The sequence below is a fragment of the Talaromyces proteolyticus genome (genome assembly GCF_021365285.1).
Source record: "Talaromyces proteolyticus strain PMI_201 chromosome Unknown BGW36scaffold_14, whole genome shotgun sequence".
In the NCBI taxonomy this organism is placed as follows: Eukaryota; Fungi; Ascomycota; class Eurotiomycetes; order Eurotiales; family Trichocomaceae; genus Talaromyces; species Talaromyces proteolyticus.
Window position 1 is genome coordinate 1,371,688 of NW_025764290.1, and position 15,157 is coordinate 1,386,844.

At 46.8% G+C, this 15,157-nt stretch overlaps 7 protein-coding genes across 7 annotated transcripts; 5 read left to right on the forward strand and 2 right to left on the reverse strand.

Moving 5' to 3' along the window:
- Positions 1–112: 112 nt before the first annotated feature.
- BGW36DRAFT_69406 (uncharacterized protein) lies at positions 113–1,978 on the forward strand. The gene is made up of 5 exons (XM_046222523.1): positions 113–407; positions 488–1,319; positions 1,372–1,467; positions 1,522–1,660; positions 1,810–1,978. The coding sequence occupies exons 1-5, from the start codon at positions 262–264 to the stop codon at positions 1,890–1,892; spliced, it is 1,296 nt and encodes a 431-aa protein (XP_046066572.1). The 5' UTR covers positions 113–261; the 3' UTR covers positions 1,893–1,978.
- Positions 1,979–4,509: 2,531 nt separating this feature from the next.
- On the forward strand, positions 4,510–5,436 carry BGW36DRAFT_390524 (Hemopexin-like domain-containing protein). The gene has a single exon (XM_046217492.1). The coding sequence runs from the start codon at positions 4,593–4,595 to the stop codon at positions 5,250–5,252; it is 660 nt and encodes a 219-aa protein (XP_046066573.1). The 5' UTR covers positions 4,510–4,592; the 3' UTR covers positions 5,253–5,436.
- A 1,205-nt stretch (positions 5,437–6,641) lies between these two features.
- On the forward strand, positions 6,642–7,667 carry BGW36DRAFT_433242 (uncharacterized protein; the record flags this gene model as incomplete). The annotated part of the gene is made up of 2 exons (XM_046221246.1): positions 6,642–7,349; positions 7,413–7,667. The coding sequence occupies 2 exons, from the start codon at positions 6,642–6,644 to the stop codon at positions 7,665–7,667; spliced, it is 963 nt and encodes a 320-aa protein (XP_046066574.1).
- A 217-nt stretch (positions 7,668–7,884) lies between these two features.
- On the reverse strand, positions 7,885–9,474 carry BGW36DRAFT_365012 (putative vitamin B6 transporter; the record flags this gene model as incomplete). The annotated part of the gene is made up of 2 exons (XM_046214615.1): positions 7,885–9,030; positions 9,079–9,474. The coding sequence occupies 2 exons, from the start codon at positions 9,472–9,474 to the stop codon at positions 7,885–7,887; spliced, it is 1,542 nt and encodes a 513-aa protein (XP_046066575.1).
- Positions 9,475–10,391: 917 nt separating this feature from the next.
- Positions 10,392–11,867, forward strand: BGW36DRAFT_401654 (uncharacterized protein; the record flags this gene model as incomplete). The annotated part of the gene is made up of 6 exons (XM_046218770.1): positions 10,392–10,483; positions 10,549–10,615; positions 10,674–10,823; positions 10,880–10,941; positions 11,004–11,301; positions 11,358–11,867. The coding sequence occupies 6 exons, from the start codon at positions 10,392–10,394 to the stop codon at positions 11,865–11,867; spliced, it is 1,179 nt and encodes a 392-aa protein (XP_046066576.1).
- Positions 11,868–12,250: 383 nt separating this feature from the next.
- Positions 12,251–14,044, forward strand: BGW36DRAFT_401655 (putative MFS transporter; the record flags this gene model as incomplete). The annotated part of the gene is made up of 9 exons (XM_046218771.1): positions 12,251–12,295; positions 12,348–12,474; positions 12,530–12,605; positions 12,659–12,671; positions 12,701–12,739; positions 12,813–13,319; positions 13,376–13,545; positions 13,590–13,674; positions 13,721–14,044. 9 exons carry the CDS (start codon positions 12,251–12,253, stop codon positions 14,042–14,044), a joined length of 1,386 nt encoding a protein of 461 aa, XP_046066577.1.
- BGW36DRAFT_390553 (putative glyoxalase family protein) lies at positions 14,035–14,769 on the reverse strand. Its single transcript, XM_046217493.1, has 3 exons — positions 14,520–14,769; positions 14,259–14,458; positions 14,035–14,194 (listed from the first exon to the last, which is right to left on the reverse strand). The coding sequence occupies exons 1-3, from the start codon at positions 14,651–14,653 to the stop codon at positions 14,118–14,120; spliced, it is 411 nt and encodes a 136-aa protein (XP_046066578.1). The 5' UTR covers positions 14,654–14,769; the 3' UTR covers positions 14,035–14,117.
- Positions 14,770–15,157: the final 388 nt, after the last annotated feature.

Sequence of the window (15,157 nt, forward strand, 5' to 3'; positions counted from 1 at the left end):
TTTGAACATGTATCAGGCTTTCCAAAAATTCCACCTATTTGTTAAAGAGAATAAATAGGTTCTCAAATATAAACAAATAATCGACCATGGAAGCGAAACGAAAAAAGAGAAGAGATCCGATATCTAATGGCGCGTGCGGGGTAAATCGGAGACTGAGGGGAATACTATTAACGGAGCGGAGACGAAATTCTGCTTCGGGCTTCCGAGAGAATTCTTTCCTAGGAGTTGCTGCATAGCTATGACTGTCTGAAAACCCACATTATGGCCACAGGAAAATGGATATGTCCTGAAAGCGACTGCCGGCGCACTTTCAGAAGGAAATACCATCTGACACGCCACCAGGATAATAAGCACGCTCAGGCACGACCGCATGCTTGTCACATATGCAGCCGGTCCTTTGCGAGACAGTACGTGGTGCCTTTTTTTTCTTTACAAAAGAAGATAGATGAGTTTTTAGGATATGGGCTTTACTAATAGCTTGCCACAGTGATGCTCTGATTCGCCATGTTCGCTTTCACCAACGTAAAGTCGACGCTGGAGCTCGAGAAAAGACCTTCTTTGCCTGCGACCGCTGCCATAAACGCAAAGTGCGATGCGATAACAAGACTCCCTGTCTTCCATGTCAAAAATATAATGCCCCTTGTACACGCAGTGGCGCTGCGGCTGCTATCGACCCCGATGCGTCGTATACGTCTACGCCGGCAGACGAGTTCAATGGCTCATTGACATCGCCTATGACTGCTGCCACAACGCAACAGCATATCGAAGACCTCTCCTTGCCGACACCGTCGACGTCGTATGAAATGAGTGTGAATCCGTCGACTTTCCCAAATGTATCACACAACCCGAAAGCTATTCCACCGATAAAGTTCGCCTCTCTGGAAGCCAATGATGTGCCGACTCCATCTATTGTCAACTCATTACCGATTGAACCCCTCACATCGACAGGGTATACACCTGGGCAGTCAGTAGGGGCACAATCATCGCATCCTGGGGATTATGCAACGGAAGACGAGCAGACAACTTATGAACTATACCACGCCATTGCCCAGCAGGAGCAAGACCCTTCCTATCTCGTTCACCGCAGTACGATTGACAGGATAATGAGGGATGAGTGTTACCAGAGCTACTTCAGCCTGCTACACCCCCAATGGCCAATACTTCATCACGAAACATTTCGGCGCTGCCTAGCTTCTGCTGAGGTCCGGTATTCGATAGCGTTTTTGGGGGCATTGCTACATGAGTCTCACACAGACTTGAATGAATTAAAGGCTTTGCATCAAACTGTGGTTACGAAAGTGCTAGAAAAGATAACACAGGTACGTCCTTCGTTTTTCTTCCTTTCAGTCTTCGCTAAGACATTGCACTCAGCAACACCACTACCCAACTCCGGATCCGACGGGCCGGTCCCAGCTAGAATTGGCAAAGGCCCTTCTGCTGACAATTTTGTTCGCATTCTACGTGCAAGTAAGCATGTCGATGCATTTTAAAACAGAGCGTAGCAGATCTAATAAGCCTTAGGAAAAAAACTTACTGTCAGCGGCGTTGGGGCATATGGCTACCCTCGTCAGCTGGGTAAGACACATTGGATTTTTCAATATCGAGGTCATAGCCGCACAGGACGATCCCAGTGGCACAGAGTGGTCACGTTGGATACTACGTGAGCAAAAGACAAGGTACAAACCCTGCCTTCATTGCTATTGTTTGCGCTTTCGTTCTACTTTACCTTTTCCTTCTTTTAACAACAAATTTCAGTTATTGTCATGCTATTTCCTTATAGCAAAAGTCATTGTTAATGTATGGTATTAGGCTTGTTTTTTCAACATTCCGTCTGGAATGCGAACTTAATCTCCTGCACAACCTACCACCGACGATACGTTTCCAAGAGCTAGAATTACCATTTATGACAACCGACGGCTCTTGGAACGCGTGCACTAGTCAAGAATGGGAGCAGGCAATTGCGCAAGAGCCTCAGGGACGAACCAGCTTGGCTTTTAGTGCTTTGTGTTCTCTCACCCTTTCGCAATTATCCCCATCAGAAAGACTTAACCTAGCTGGGTTCTTCACCACTGCAGATTTTGAGCTGGGAATATGCTCGATACAGTCACGCTTATGGGAAGAGACGAAACAGCAACCAACAGCCACCGTCTCGCCTTTGAACAACTGCCAAAGTAGTGATGTTGCGAGTTTGCATGGATACGGTCAAGGGTGGCCAGTGGTATTGGAAATATGGCGGGTAATGATGGAGCGATTTCGACCAGAAAGCAAGCCATATTGCGAAGATGATAGTGAACAAATGGCATATTTGACGGGCATGATGATTCATCATCTTTCCATGTTACGCGCGTACGCCGATTTGTCCTTCCTAGACCGACTGGCCAAGCATTGTTTACAAGATCCACAACAAGGGTCAAGCACCACCCCGTCAGCTACATATTTTACAAGACAGTACGAAATACGTTTACAGCAATGGACACAATCCAATACTGCCTGTGACGCTCTCTGGCATGCCGCTCAGATCCTCGATCTTGCCATGCAACATATCCCGTCTTTCCGCGCGCGCAAAACCATTGTTTTAAACCCCGTCGTCATTGACTGCTTATACCGTGCGAGTCTTATAGCATGGGCATTTTGTCGTTCACGGATGTCATGCTCTCTGTGTGCCCCATTGCTATCTTCGACCACTACATCAAGCGCGCTCGGCTTACGTGTTCGATCTTGTCCTGAGCCACTATCTCATAGAAGTGATCGGTGTTCTGATGCCATCGATCGAGTTGAACTAACCCGTCTTCCAAAACATTCAGAGCAGTACAACTCCTGGATACAAGTAGAATTAGGAGAGGGACAAAAGAGCTCGACGTTTATTGGTAACATTCTAATCTGCGCTTGTAATGTGTCTCGGGTGGTTGATATGTATGAGGATATGATCCGAATCGCAACAGAGCAGTGGTGCTCGGTTGAATTTCCCCTGAGAACTCTCCAAGCGTTAAAGAGGAATAGCTAGTCTCAGATGTGACCATTGATGAGGTTATGGCAAAGGAAAATCTAACCTTTTCTGTGTATATTTCAAGTGCTGTAGAAATATGATTGTATTCGTATGAAATGTATCAATTGATAGAATTAAAAATATGACGGACGTACGTAAATATGTAAATATTGTGAGTTGCCCACCACCTGAGTGTGTTTAAATTTATATCGAAAATAATTATTGAAACATCAATTGATTGCTAGCGGTTATATTTGATAGAGACGACATTGGCTACACATGGATGTAAACACATTTTAGAACACGAAATATGAAAATTTAACTTACGAAAAACAATATTTGACAGTTAGAACTTTGCTGTGGATTCTAGAACTTGTTTTTTGCCACTACTAGGATGCAAAATTACGAGTACTTAGTCCAAATTGAAATTTTGAATTGATGGCTAATTCTCATGGATTCCATTGGCCACATGCCTGTGAGAGCAGGTTTTTGGGCATTGACGCATTAATGGATAGTCATCGAGCGTGAAAAAAGGAGAAGAAATAAAACCCCGCAGTTAATGCATGATCAGCCAGCCACGTTACAACCGGAGAATGGCCTTACAGAAAGTTGTGAAATGCTTTTTATTGTTGTTCGGTTTTAATTCTCAAGACTAAACTAACCTCGCCCATTCATTCTTTGATATAAAATTGCATAGTATACTTGATCGAGTAATCATCATTATTTCCAGAAGAATTGGGCGGCCGATCTGCATTGCAATCCCATAGCATTCACACACGTGCAGATGGCTATCGATGCTTTACCCCAGCAGTAACAATACTTGCGTCACTCGGGGGGTGCATAATTAGTCTTGTTGCCGTGCAAAGCCAATCCCCGCGATGATGTTTTGAGCCAACCATATCGTGATAACTTGGGTTGATGCAGAGGGGGAACTATTAGCTGCGTTTAGCATATAGAGTTTTCGTTGATCACGCAATACGAAAATAATCACTAAGAAACATCCTAGGTGGCTAAAGTATTTATACCATTTAACGTTCTGCCGTCAGCAGTAGTCGGCTATTATACCTAAACCCTAGATTGAAAATTGATCATATGCGTTCTTCCACACATCATTTCTTATATCGACTGTTGTTCTTACTAGTTAATAGGTTGGAATTGAGGTGACAAAGAGACTATTTGTAGGGTTTGGGGATCTGCATGCGTTGCTGTTAGTTTTGAGGTTAGTCTTCTCATTCTTGAGCTACGAGTCAGGAGATCAGTGCATGTCACTACAAGATCCGTCCAATGTATTTCCTAATTAAACTACGTATAATGTAATCCAGGGTCTGCAGTATGCATATGTTGACATTTTGATCGGAGATGACTCAAAAGACTGCATGAATGTCTACGTGGCGTCAATCTGGATGACTCGAAAATGATGTCAAGAGACAGACACGATAATCCCATCTGAGGATGGATTTTCTAGGTCATAAGATATAGCATCTCATAAACATAAATAGGAGGCCAGATCCCTCTTTCCTGGTCTTTTATTACTCAAGAATCTCTATACTCATATTCAAACTTATACAGTCAATCCTAGCTAATATATATCTACCTTCTGATCAAAATGGTCGACGCAGCGTATTGGAACGAGGATATACAGCAAGCCTACTTCTTTGGAGGCACCCGCTACGCTCGTATCAAGTTTACTCCAGGTACACCCGAGGAGAAAATCACCTGGGGTCCTGAAACTATCACTCGGTATTGGCCCTCCTTAGTCAAAGCAGGCTTTGGCACCGTCGATGCCGTTCTGCCTGTTCCCGGAGTGAAAGGCGAGGCTTATTTCTTCCGTGGAAGCCGTTATGTCCGAATCAAAGTAGTCCCCGAGACATCTGACGATACAATTGTCTACGGCCCACACAAAATCACAGACAAGTGGGCATCTCTTGCCAAAGCAGGCTTTGATACTGTCGACGCGGCTATGGAGGTCCCTGGAAAGGATGGTGAAGCGTACTTCTTCAGGGGAGCAAACTACGTACGCGTACATGTGTGGGATGATAAGGTTGTGTATGGCCCAGCTAAACTGGCGACCGAATGGCCCGGCTTAACTGAGGCTGGGTTTGACACCGTCGACGCTGCACTCCCGATTGCAAAGGGAAATGGAGAGACGTACTTCTTCAATGGCATCAACTATGTCAAGATCAGGGTAGTGGCGTCAGCTCCTGACAAAATCACCTACGGGCCAAAGCCGATTGCTGATCACTGGAAGACTCTCAACTGGGTTTAGAGGATACATATCATGAGGAAAAAGTACAGGTAACTAGCATTGTCAGATATCAATCGCGGTAGTATTCAATGAACCTGAGTTTAATGATATGAAGTGTCGGGCATCTAGAATATGAATGGTCGTAGCAAGGGCATTCAATCCGGAAAAGAAAGACACTACCAATGAAGTTTGAACATCCACAAAAGTAGACTTTTCCGCAGAAAGTTTCAGTTAAAGCCCATTTATGTGTTAGTTAGCCATATGTATTGTATGTACGGTTATGTACGTAGACATTATCCTGGAGATAAGGATATGTAGCCTAGGAGGACTTGTAGTTTGTAGACCCGAGTCTCGATTAGAGCTTGCGGCTCTGCTCGTATATTGCATGCATGTGCCACTTGTCGGAACAGAGAAAGACAGAGAGTGTCGTTTGAGATGGAGTATCTCAAATGATTATATTGTTTATACACTATAAGATAAATATATACAAATATACGTCTATTGATGATTAGACGCAGATCGGCAACAGCGATTGTATGACAGTGGGGCATTCTAGGCTCATCTGCCTTGCATGATTGGCCAAACCAACGATTCCCGAGCTTCCATATACGGCCATTGGCTCTCCAAAACTGGCTAGTGATTGAAGCATCACAGCCTGTGAGTGGTCAAGTTAGGCCAGGATGGTCTCCACAGGCATGCTGCCTTGCCTTCTTCGGTATACTCCGCAAGGGAGTCCGTGGTCGGACCACGCCAGGGCTGAACTCGATAGGCTGTGGAATTTGGTGGCTGATCTGCGATGGGGCTAGAAGCATTCCCCCATGCTAACTATTAATTAGTAGCTCTGCAAATCGCGACCAAGGGCTTTGTGTTTCTTCGGGCTTTAATGGCAACAACGCTATTGTCCCCCTTCGGCAGATATCAGGGCTTTTCTCGTAGATGTGCTTGTGGAGATGAACCGGAAGCCAGCTGGGCGCTGAATAAACTGATACTCCGTTTCAAGACAGGCGGACCCTTTATTCGGGCTGGTTAACAACTTCGCCTTTCCCAAAGAGGGTTGGCCTGTCTCAGTCAACGCTGACTGTTGACCCAACCCAATCACAAGTACAGTTTCCGCGGTCCAACGTTTTTACGTGGCAGGGCTAGTCATGCTCATGGCCCCGGGCAAAATACCAAAATAAGCCCCCCTGAGCTGGATTGGTCTGGCTTTAGATAATAATCGCCGGCTCAGCCGAAATGCGATAAAAAATGAATTCCTGAGAACCTGGACAGCATCCTTCTCCTCGTCATGCAGCTTCACCACGATGATGCCTGATCTGCTGTCTATACCAGTCCTGCTGTCGCATCCACTGCATCCTGTTTCCTTCGGTGGCCCCGAGAATTAAAGGGATCGAACAACGATTACCACTAATAATGTCATTCTTCGCCGTCTCCCAGACACGCTACATCGCCGTCGTTGGCACTGCTGTTCTCCTCCTCCTCGGTCTCTCCCTCACACTCACATCGCGAAGCCTAAATTATGGCTATTCGGCACCAGGCATCCAATCCGCGATCAAAGCAAACAACTCTATCCCCGGGTCGACCTTTCCGCAGAAAATATGGCAAACAGGACCACCAGCCGAACGGCTAGATCCGAACCTAGTCGCATTGATGCACACATGGGAAAAGCTCAACCCGGAGCACGAATACACCTTCCTCGACGATGATGCCGCTCTAGCCTATGTTTCCGATCGATTTTCGGAATATCACCCGGAGCTCGTCGCCCTGTACAACGACCTCGACGACGTGATTCTCCGCGCCGATCTGCTGCGGCTGTTGTGCATGTGGGCTGATGGCGGCGTATACAGCGACATCGATACCGAATGTCTTGTCCCTATCGACCGTTGGCTACCATCGCCGTATGTTGAGACGGCATCCCTTGTCATCGGCATTGTCGCCGATCTGCCTGAGAACCCCGTTGAGAATCGGCGATCTGAAATTGTGCAGTGGACTTTCCTGTCCAAACCGGCGGCAAAATACACAGTAAAGTTAGTTGAGGAGGTAGTGTCCAATCTGCGAAAGTATGCAGAAGAGAAGAATGCGAGCATTGGTGAAATCGGAAAAATTATGAGCGTTGGAGATGTAAGTTTGCTATGGGTTTCCATCTCCTAACCATAATAACTAACTGATTGGTTTTCTGTATAGGTAATGCGAATCACAGGCCCGATTGGCGTCACATGGGCCCTCTATGACGCCCTACGATATCATCTACGCGCTCCCTTTGAGTGGTACAATGTGACCGGTCTCAGAGAACCAAAGCTGGTGGACGACGTGCTCTTCTTGCCGATCAATGCTTTTGGAAGTAACCAGCAACACAGCCACTCGGGCGAGGTAGGCTATGGTCCTATCTTCCTCAAACATCACTTTTCAGGCAGCTGGCACAACAACAAAAATGGATAGGAAGAGTTTAAGTTCATATATATCGCCAATGATCTTTCTTTACGTTTTTTGTACATATACATTGCCGAATGAAAATTTCGCCGTCATAGATCATTATCTACAAATGGCCAATGCTGCACACTTCCACGACCATGCACTCTTTTATTGACAGGCTGGTATGCTATTTCAGGCCAATTTCCACCGCATTTATACCACACATTCCCAATCATCAAGATTACTATCGACCGAATTGCTTCAATTCCAACCATCTCAACGGCGGAAAGACAATCATCGCCCAGGAACACCCTACCCAGATTCCCAGGTCAGCCCCTTCATCGCTGGCTAGTTTGGCAATGGGTCCGACGTAGTAAATCTGATACATGCACATAATGCTCCCAATCCACCCAATAACAAACGCGGTGAAAGCAGCAAGCCCCAAGGGCAGCTTGCTTGGGTCTGACCAAGCAGACCAGTCAAAGCCACGATGCGGTCGCCGGAAAAGAAGGTGCTCTTCAAGCGCAATCGTCAGAAAAATAGTTACCCAGTAACCCATCAGAGCGAGAAAGTTCTCAAAGATATCATAGAGATGGTTGCGTCCACCCAAGGCACAGGCAGTATAGATGATTACGCTTATACAAGACCAGAACCATCGCGGTAAGCGAGCGCCGTAACGGCCAAGGACTTGAAATCCAAGCGAGGCAGAATACGTGCCGGGAATATTGTTTGCAACCAACCCAAGCGAGACAAGCACACCAAGAAACTTTCCAAAGCCGCCGAGGCCACTATATCCTTCTAAAATGAGGGCTCCCGATGAAACTTCGTTAGCAGCAGCCCAGTCTGCATTAGCAAATGTCCCGGATGCAAGCCCGACTCCAAGAAGAGTGGCAAACACCAATGCAAGCCCGATCCCAAGGAAGGTCATGGTGAATGTCTTCCATTTTTTGGTGGTTGGCGGGTAATAGACGTAATAATCAGCGCCAGCCGGAGCCCACGCGACAGCACCGGACAGACACAATGAGAGGAACGACAGTCGGTTGCCGGCAACCGTTCGCGCATCGCCGCTTGACGTGATGAACGTGTCGAATTTGGGGCCTGCCGATCCAACCAGTACGAAGAGTGCAATTAACTGCGGTATCCAAGCCCAGCGCTCATAAATGTGGAATATAGACATGCCAAAAACGACAATCGCCCAGGTGATAATCGCGACGATGATTGTTCCCACCACGATGCTCATGTTGCCATCTGCGACGGCAGAGAGAACCTGACCACCGACAAGGCAGTCGATCATGCCGTAGCCTAGCATGATAACTATATTCAACAACGCGCAGATCTTGCTAGGCCAGTATCCCATAAAGTATCTTGCGACAACCTTGTCAAGATTCAGCTATGTATTTCGAAGACACGAAAAAACTGGACCAGATGAACTACATACCATGGTGCGGTTGCCACTCGCTGGTCCCCATGTCCCCATGTAAGCAGCCCCGGCAGCGCCCAGGAGAGATCCAAATGTGGCGCATAGAGCAGCATCGACAAAGCCCAAATCAAAGGAAATCGGGCCGAGCATTCCGAGAGCGATGTTATTGGCAGTGATGTTGGTGCTAAACCAGAGCAAGGTCATTTGCATGTAGTCGGCCGCATTGACATCGTGACGTTCGGATTCGGGCACTCGTTCAATACCACGGGCTTCTAGGAACCTCACAGAGGTGATTCTCTGATTGAGTCTGGTCAACACGTTGGTAGATTTCGCCGAGTCCGATGACTGGCTTTCTAAAGAAGCGGGCTCAGGGCCTGCTCCAACGCTAGACGTGTCTTTGCCTTCCTCCATCATTTCAGTTTGTCAAGGTAAGCAAGTCCATCCAAGGAGCACGCCTCAAGGATGTTCATAAATTGAAGAAAAGAGGAAAGAAGCCGGGAATGCGACATGTGGGAAACTTGGAAGAATGTAGGATGAGTGGCGAGGTAGCACGCTAAAAAATTAAGAAACAAATCAAAACAATTAATTAATATTAATTAATATTAAGATCCTGAGAGTGCAACAGTGCTTGAAGTCGAGTGGGGAAGTTAATGTTCCGTTCTCCGATTCTAGAAACGCCGTAGGAAGAGTTGTTTAGTATTAATTATTCGCTACCTGAAGTCGGCTGCATGGTTGGCATGGTTAGCTGTTGTACTCCGTGCAGCAAATTTCAAGTAGCTTGTAGACTAACGCTCGGACTCAGGACCAAAGGCCAATCGGTCTCACGGCATCCCTGCAACTGGCCCGCTCGCGATCGCTATCTCAGGAAATTTTGGATGTGGCACTGCAGGGAGAACGATATCGCCATTTGCAATCGGTTAGTGCGGGTAAATTACACCCCCTTGTATACCGGCAGTGGGCGAATAGGAACCCAACGGTCTATCATGCAATGCGGCGTGGTTTGCTGATCCTTGCCTGACTGTATATTTCATGCCAGAATCAGAGTTTACGGCCACGAACTCTCGTCCTATCCATGCAAAGAAAGAACGCACGCAAAGCATATCACTATCTGGCCTGGCCTCGGTTGGTATCTGCTCGCTTAGGGTGGTGAGGCCCCTGGCATTCGTCATGGACAGACAATGCCGGCGGAAGCTTTGCGCCTAACCTTGCTATTATAAATTATTAAGAATGTTAATCCAGCACAGGGGATTTGATTATGTCTGCTCTCGCTAGTCCTGGGGGCATATTCCTTCCAAGATTCATATACTGACGCGTCCAGTCGGAACAGCCCCATGGCGGGAGACGGCGGCGGCGGTGTCCGCGATTTAGTAGTGCAGACTTGGGTCATGTACAGCATTGGGATCGCGCTATACCTACTCAGAGTGTGAGCATTCATTCTATCCGTCAATCTCCCTCATGCGAGGAAGACACGCCCTAATGCTTTATCAGCTACGCGAGATTTCAAAGACTGGGGTGGAAATGGCAGGCCGAAGATATTGTCATGCTCACTGGAGTCGTTCGTATCCCCTGCGACAAAAATATAAGGTGTGCTCAGCCAACTGATCTGATCGTAGGGCTGGTATACCGCATTCGTCGTGACCAACATCCAGCTCGCTGAAGGTGGGGGTGGCACTCTTTACCTGCCTGGACAGTTTGAGACCTTCACGCCCGAAGATATTGCGTCAAGAGTACAGTTTGCCAAGGTGGAATTTGCGTCTGAGCAGGTAATATCCCAGAAGCACGCGGGAAAATCCATCCGAGAAGCTTACGAGGAATCAAGTGCATGGTCAATGTTGTATGGACGACGAAAGCTTGTATGCTGATAATATACTATCGGCTGACGTAAGTTATATCAATTGATCTAGACTGTGTGGAAATAGAATAATTAACTGCTTACTCAACAGCTTCAATCTCAAACAACAGTTCTGGGTGAAGCTGTGCGCCGCATATACCCTCGCCAGCTTTGTTGCCGTCCAGCTTACATTGTTTCTCAACTGCCGGCCCTTTTCCGGATACTGGACTCTTCCACCACCGCAGGAAGAGTGCGCCACATACTTTCATTTTGAAGTCATCAACGCAGTTTTCAACATCTCGTCTGACGTCGCAATTCTGGTCGTAATTGTGCCGACCCTGTGGAAAATGAACATGTGGGCCCGAGAAAAGCTGCCTGTGGTGTTCATTTTCTCTCTTGGCTTCTTTTTGGTAAGTTTCAACCCTATTACACCAGCTCAGACCAAAGGAGATGTCTAACGAAGTAGATTATCTGTGCCATCGTGTCGAAATATTTCACCTTTCGCGACATCTTCGACACATCTTACCAATTTTGGTATCTTCGAGAAGCATCGGTCGCTATCTACATTTCGAACCTGCCTTATATCTGGTCATTCTTCCGCCGAACAATTCGATTCCTACGTGCGAGTACGGCGGTCAATAATATCACCAATTCCACTACAAAAAACACTTCCTCCTCGCAACGGCGGCATAACATATACGACGGGAGTGGCTCGGGCACAAGTCCATTCCAGCCTAATACAGGCCACGGATTCATCTCATCGGTTTCGTCCAATGTTGATGAAATCGAGATCAATGGATTTGATGGCCGCGAAAGCAATGAACATATTATCGCTGAAGACGGAACGGTATCACACACGGGAGATGATATGCGCTTAGAAAATGGGGCGGATTGGAGTAGATCTTATCGTATACAGAAGACGACGGAAATTCATGTCACTAACAATCGCTTCAGCCAAGCAAAGGATATCATCTAATTATTATCCCACACCCTTAATATGTTATATATGATGTGTACATATATACGTATGTGAGATCTTGTCAGAAACGGCAAAACGGACTATTTTAACCATATATCTAGTGTCCCACTAGCCTCGAACGAGTCCACTTTTTAAGTCCGTGATATTTGCCGAACTGGAGTTCTCAATACTACATAAAGTCGGGACATTTTCCGGAGAGGCTGCAGCAAATCCGATTTTATCCAATCAAGCAGAAATTGACGCTGGCCGACCGATTGATCCACTTAGCGCTTGTTGCTCGCTTGTTGCTTCTCAGGTTCTACAAACCTACCACAGCTCGCTGACCGCTTCTTCAACACTTTTCTATCCGAAAATCTATTACGACGATGGAAGACCCGAAAATGGCCAGAAAGACCACCGATGACGCCGAGGGGGGTGTCGTCCAAGTATGTCCTCTATATCATGCGATGAGATGGGCAAAAAGTGGTAACTCATTAGGAGGTCGACGACGGCAATGAATTTGACCCGCCCGCCGTGAAGGCCCTTGTGTGGAAACAAGATCTGCGCATCGTACCGCTGTCAGCATTTATTTACTTGCTGTGTTACTTGGATCGATCGAATATTGGTAATCTACATGCAACCCCTGTGTACCAATGACTAGTATGCCTGACCGATCGTAGGAAATGCCAAAGTGTTAAATGCAAATACAGGCGATGATCTATTGTCGGACACGCATATGACAAATTATCAGTATACGTAAGATGCCTCTAATGTATGAATGCAATGATTAATGGGATGGGGCACGATAGGATCGCATTAATGGTTTTTTAATCGCTTATGCCCTGTTCGAGGTACCGTCCAACTACCTCTTGAAAAAGCTGAAACCAAGTGTATGTTCCGAACCCCTACTGTCAAACCAAGCCCCTTTTCATACGTATAATAGCTAATGGGGAAAACCTAAAGCGATGGATCGCCTTTCTCATGCTATCCTGGGGCGCAATCACTATGGGTCTGGGCGGCTCCAACAACTTTGCACAAGTTACCGGTATTAGATTCTTGCTCGGCGTCATCGAAGCCGGCCTCTTCCCCGGTCTGGTCTTCTATCTTACCTTTTGGTACCGAGTATCTGAACGATCGATTCGAGTGGCATTAATTCTTGCATCTGCAACTCTCGCCGGCGCATTTGGTGGTGCAATCGCGTACGGAGTTGGATACATGAATCAATCCCATGGACTCTCTGCGTGGCGCTGGCTGTTTATTATTGAAGGGGCTCCATCGTGTGCTTCGGCAATTCTTGTTTTCTTTTTTCTACCCGATTACCCAGAAACCACTAAATGGCTAAATGCAGATGAGAAGGCACTTGCACGGCGTCGACTAGAGCTAGAGGGCTCTAAAGGAAACGCCGAAGCGATGACATGGGCCGATGCAAAGAGTGTCTTGACTGACTGGCGATTATATGGACATTATGCAGTAAGGGATTAAAAGCCAAAGCCCTTTGCAAAATCGCTTTCTCATGCCCACAACAGGTTTACTTTGGCATCTCGACACCTTTCTCGAGTCTATCACTTTTTACTCCATCCATAACGGCCGGGCTAGGTTACAAAAATCTGGAAGCACAGCTTATGACTGTGCCACCATATGCGGTGGCTTATGTCGTAACCGTCGCAGTCGCAGGATCGGCAGACTATTTCAATGCGTAAGCTGTCCACCTTTTTCTAGCGCTTTTCTAATCATAATCAGGCGTGGCATTCACTCAGCAATATTTTCTTTCGTTGGCGCAATGGGTTTCCTTGCTTCTGCCGTCCTCCCAGCCGACGCATACCTGGTACGCTTTCTTGTTTCTTTCTCTATTCAAATCTAATTGAAAATAGCACCGTTACGGCTGCCTCATTGTCGCCGCAAGCGGAGCTTTCTCGTGTATTCCACCGCTGCTGGGCTGGCTATCGTCCAACCTTAACACTACTGCAGCCGCTGGCCTTGCTATCGCCCTGAATATCTCCTTCGGCGCGCCTGGACAGATCGCCGGTGTATGGATCTACAAAGCGAACGAAGCAGAAAAAGGATATCCCACCGGCCATTGGACAAACGCAGCCTTGCTGCTATTTGTCTCCGTGGGCTGTATACTGTTGCAAATTTATTACATTTTTGTAAACCGAAGAAGAAGACATTTTGGAGCGAAGTTGTATGCATATTAGTATACAGCTATGGGGCGTGTATGAAGGGTGCTAGTGTAATGGAATGAATTCTGAGGGCATAAGATTCAATGAACTATGAAGTAAACTCCAATCTATTCCCCGCATAATCTCTAGCAAAGAATCTAGACGGATATTCCACACCTTGGGCTCCTACGTATCCAGACAGGTTATTAGCGTGTTTCATTCAACATGTCAACGAGAAAGAGTCACAAACCTGAATTCTGTTGTCCTGGCTGATCAGCTGCCAGTGGTGCCGCACTCCCACCACGTTTATGATGGTTCCAGATCCGTTCTTGAAGTGCCTGCAAGTCCTGCAAAGACCCAAGCTTGAAGCACGGATGCCGCGATGCGTTGGGCTCGTTCTGTCCGAATGCGATGTGAATTTGCTGTCCGCTAGCTTCTCCGATGTTGAACCTGCAATGTATCAATGAGACATTCACAATAATTAATCTGTCCTCTCAAACAGACGACATACCACGCAATCTTGCCGCGTTGCAGATGCGGGACCGGCATCGGACGTAAGCCTAGCGTTTCGCCATAGAACGCGTTTGCATCATCGAGTGTGCCCTCGGGGACGAGTAGATTGACGTGGTGAATACCGGTAATCATTATTTCCAATTATTCTGCTTACTTCGGGAAATGATGGTGATTCGTGAAATGCTTGAGTATTAATAGAATCTCTGGCTGAGAGATGATTGAGTCATCATAAATCTATGCGATGCGGGGGTCACGGTCGGGTCTCCGAGCAATAACAGTACCGCACCGGTGGTCTCACTAACATTCACTCAGTAAGGCGACATCGATGCGGGGGCCCCCTCATTATGCAATATACCCAGCAGCCGGAGTTCCTCCGACAAGGCGATTGCCTGCGTATTCACCGTATTCACGGAAATAGGATTCCAGTTTAATGTACTACATATGTTTTGTCTTTGTTAAACCATGATCTCTGCTTTGGCTCTTAATTCAACGTATATTGTCCCCTATTGACAATATGAAGATGCGCTGTCAAAACATAGTGATCCACGCATGTAGAGAAACTTCCTCGGTAAGCAAAACTTGTCATAATTGTGCAATGTCAATACAGCATTTGATATGATTTCAGTATAAAATGTT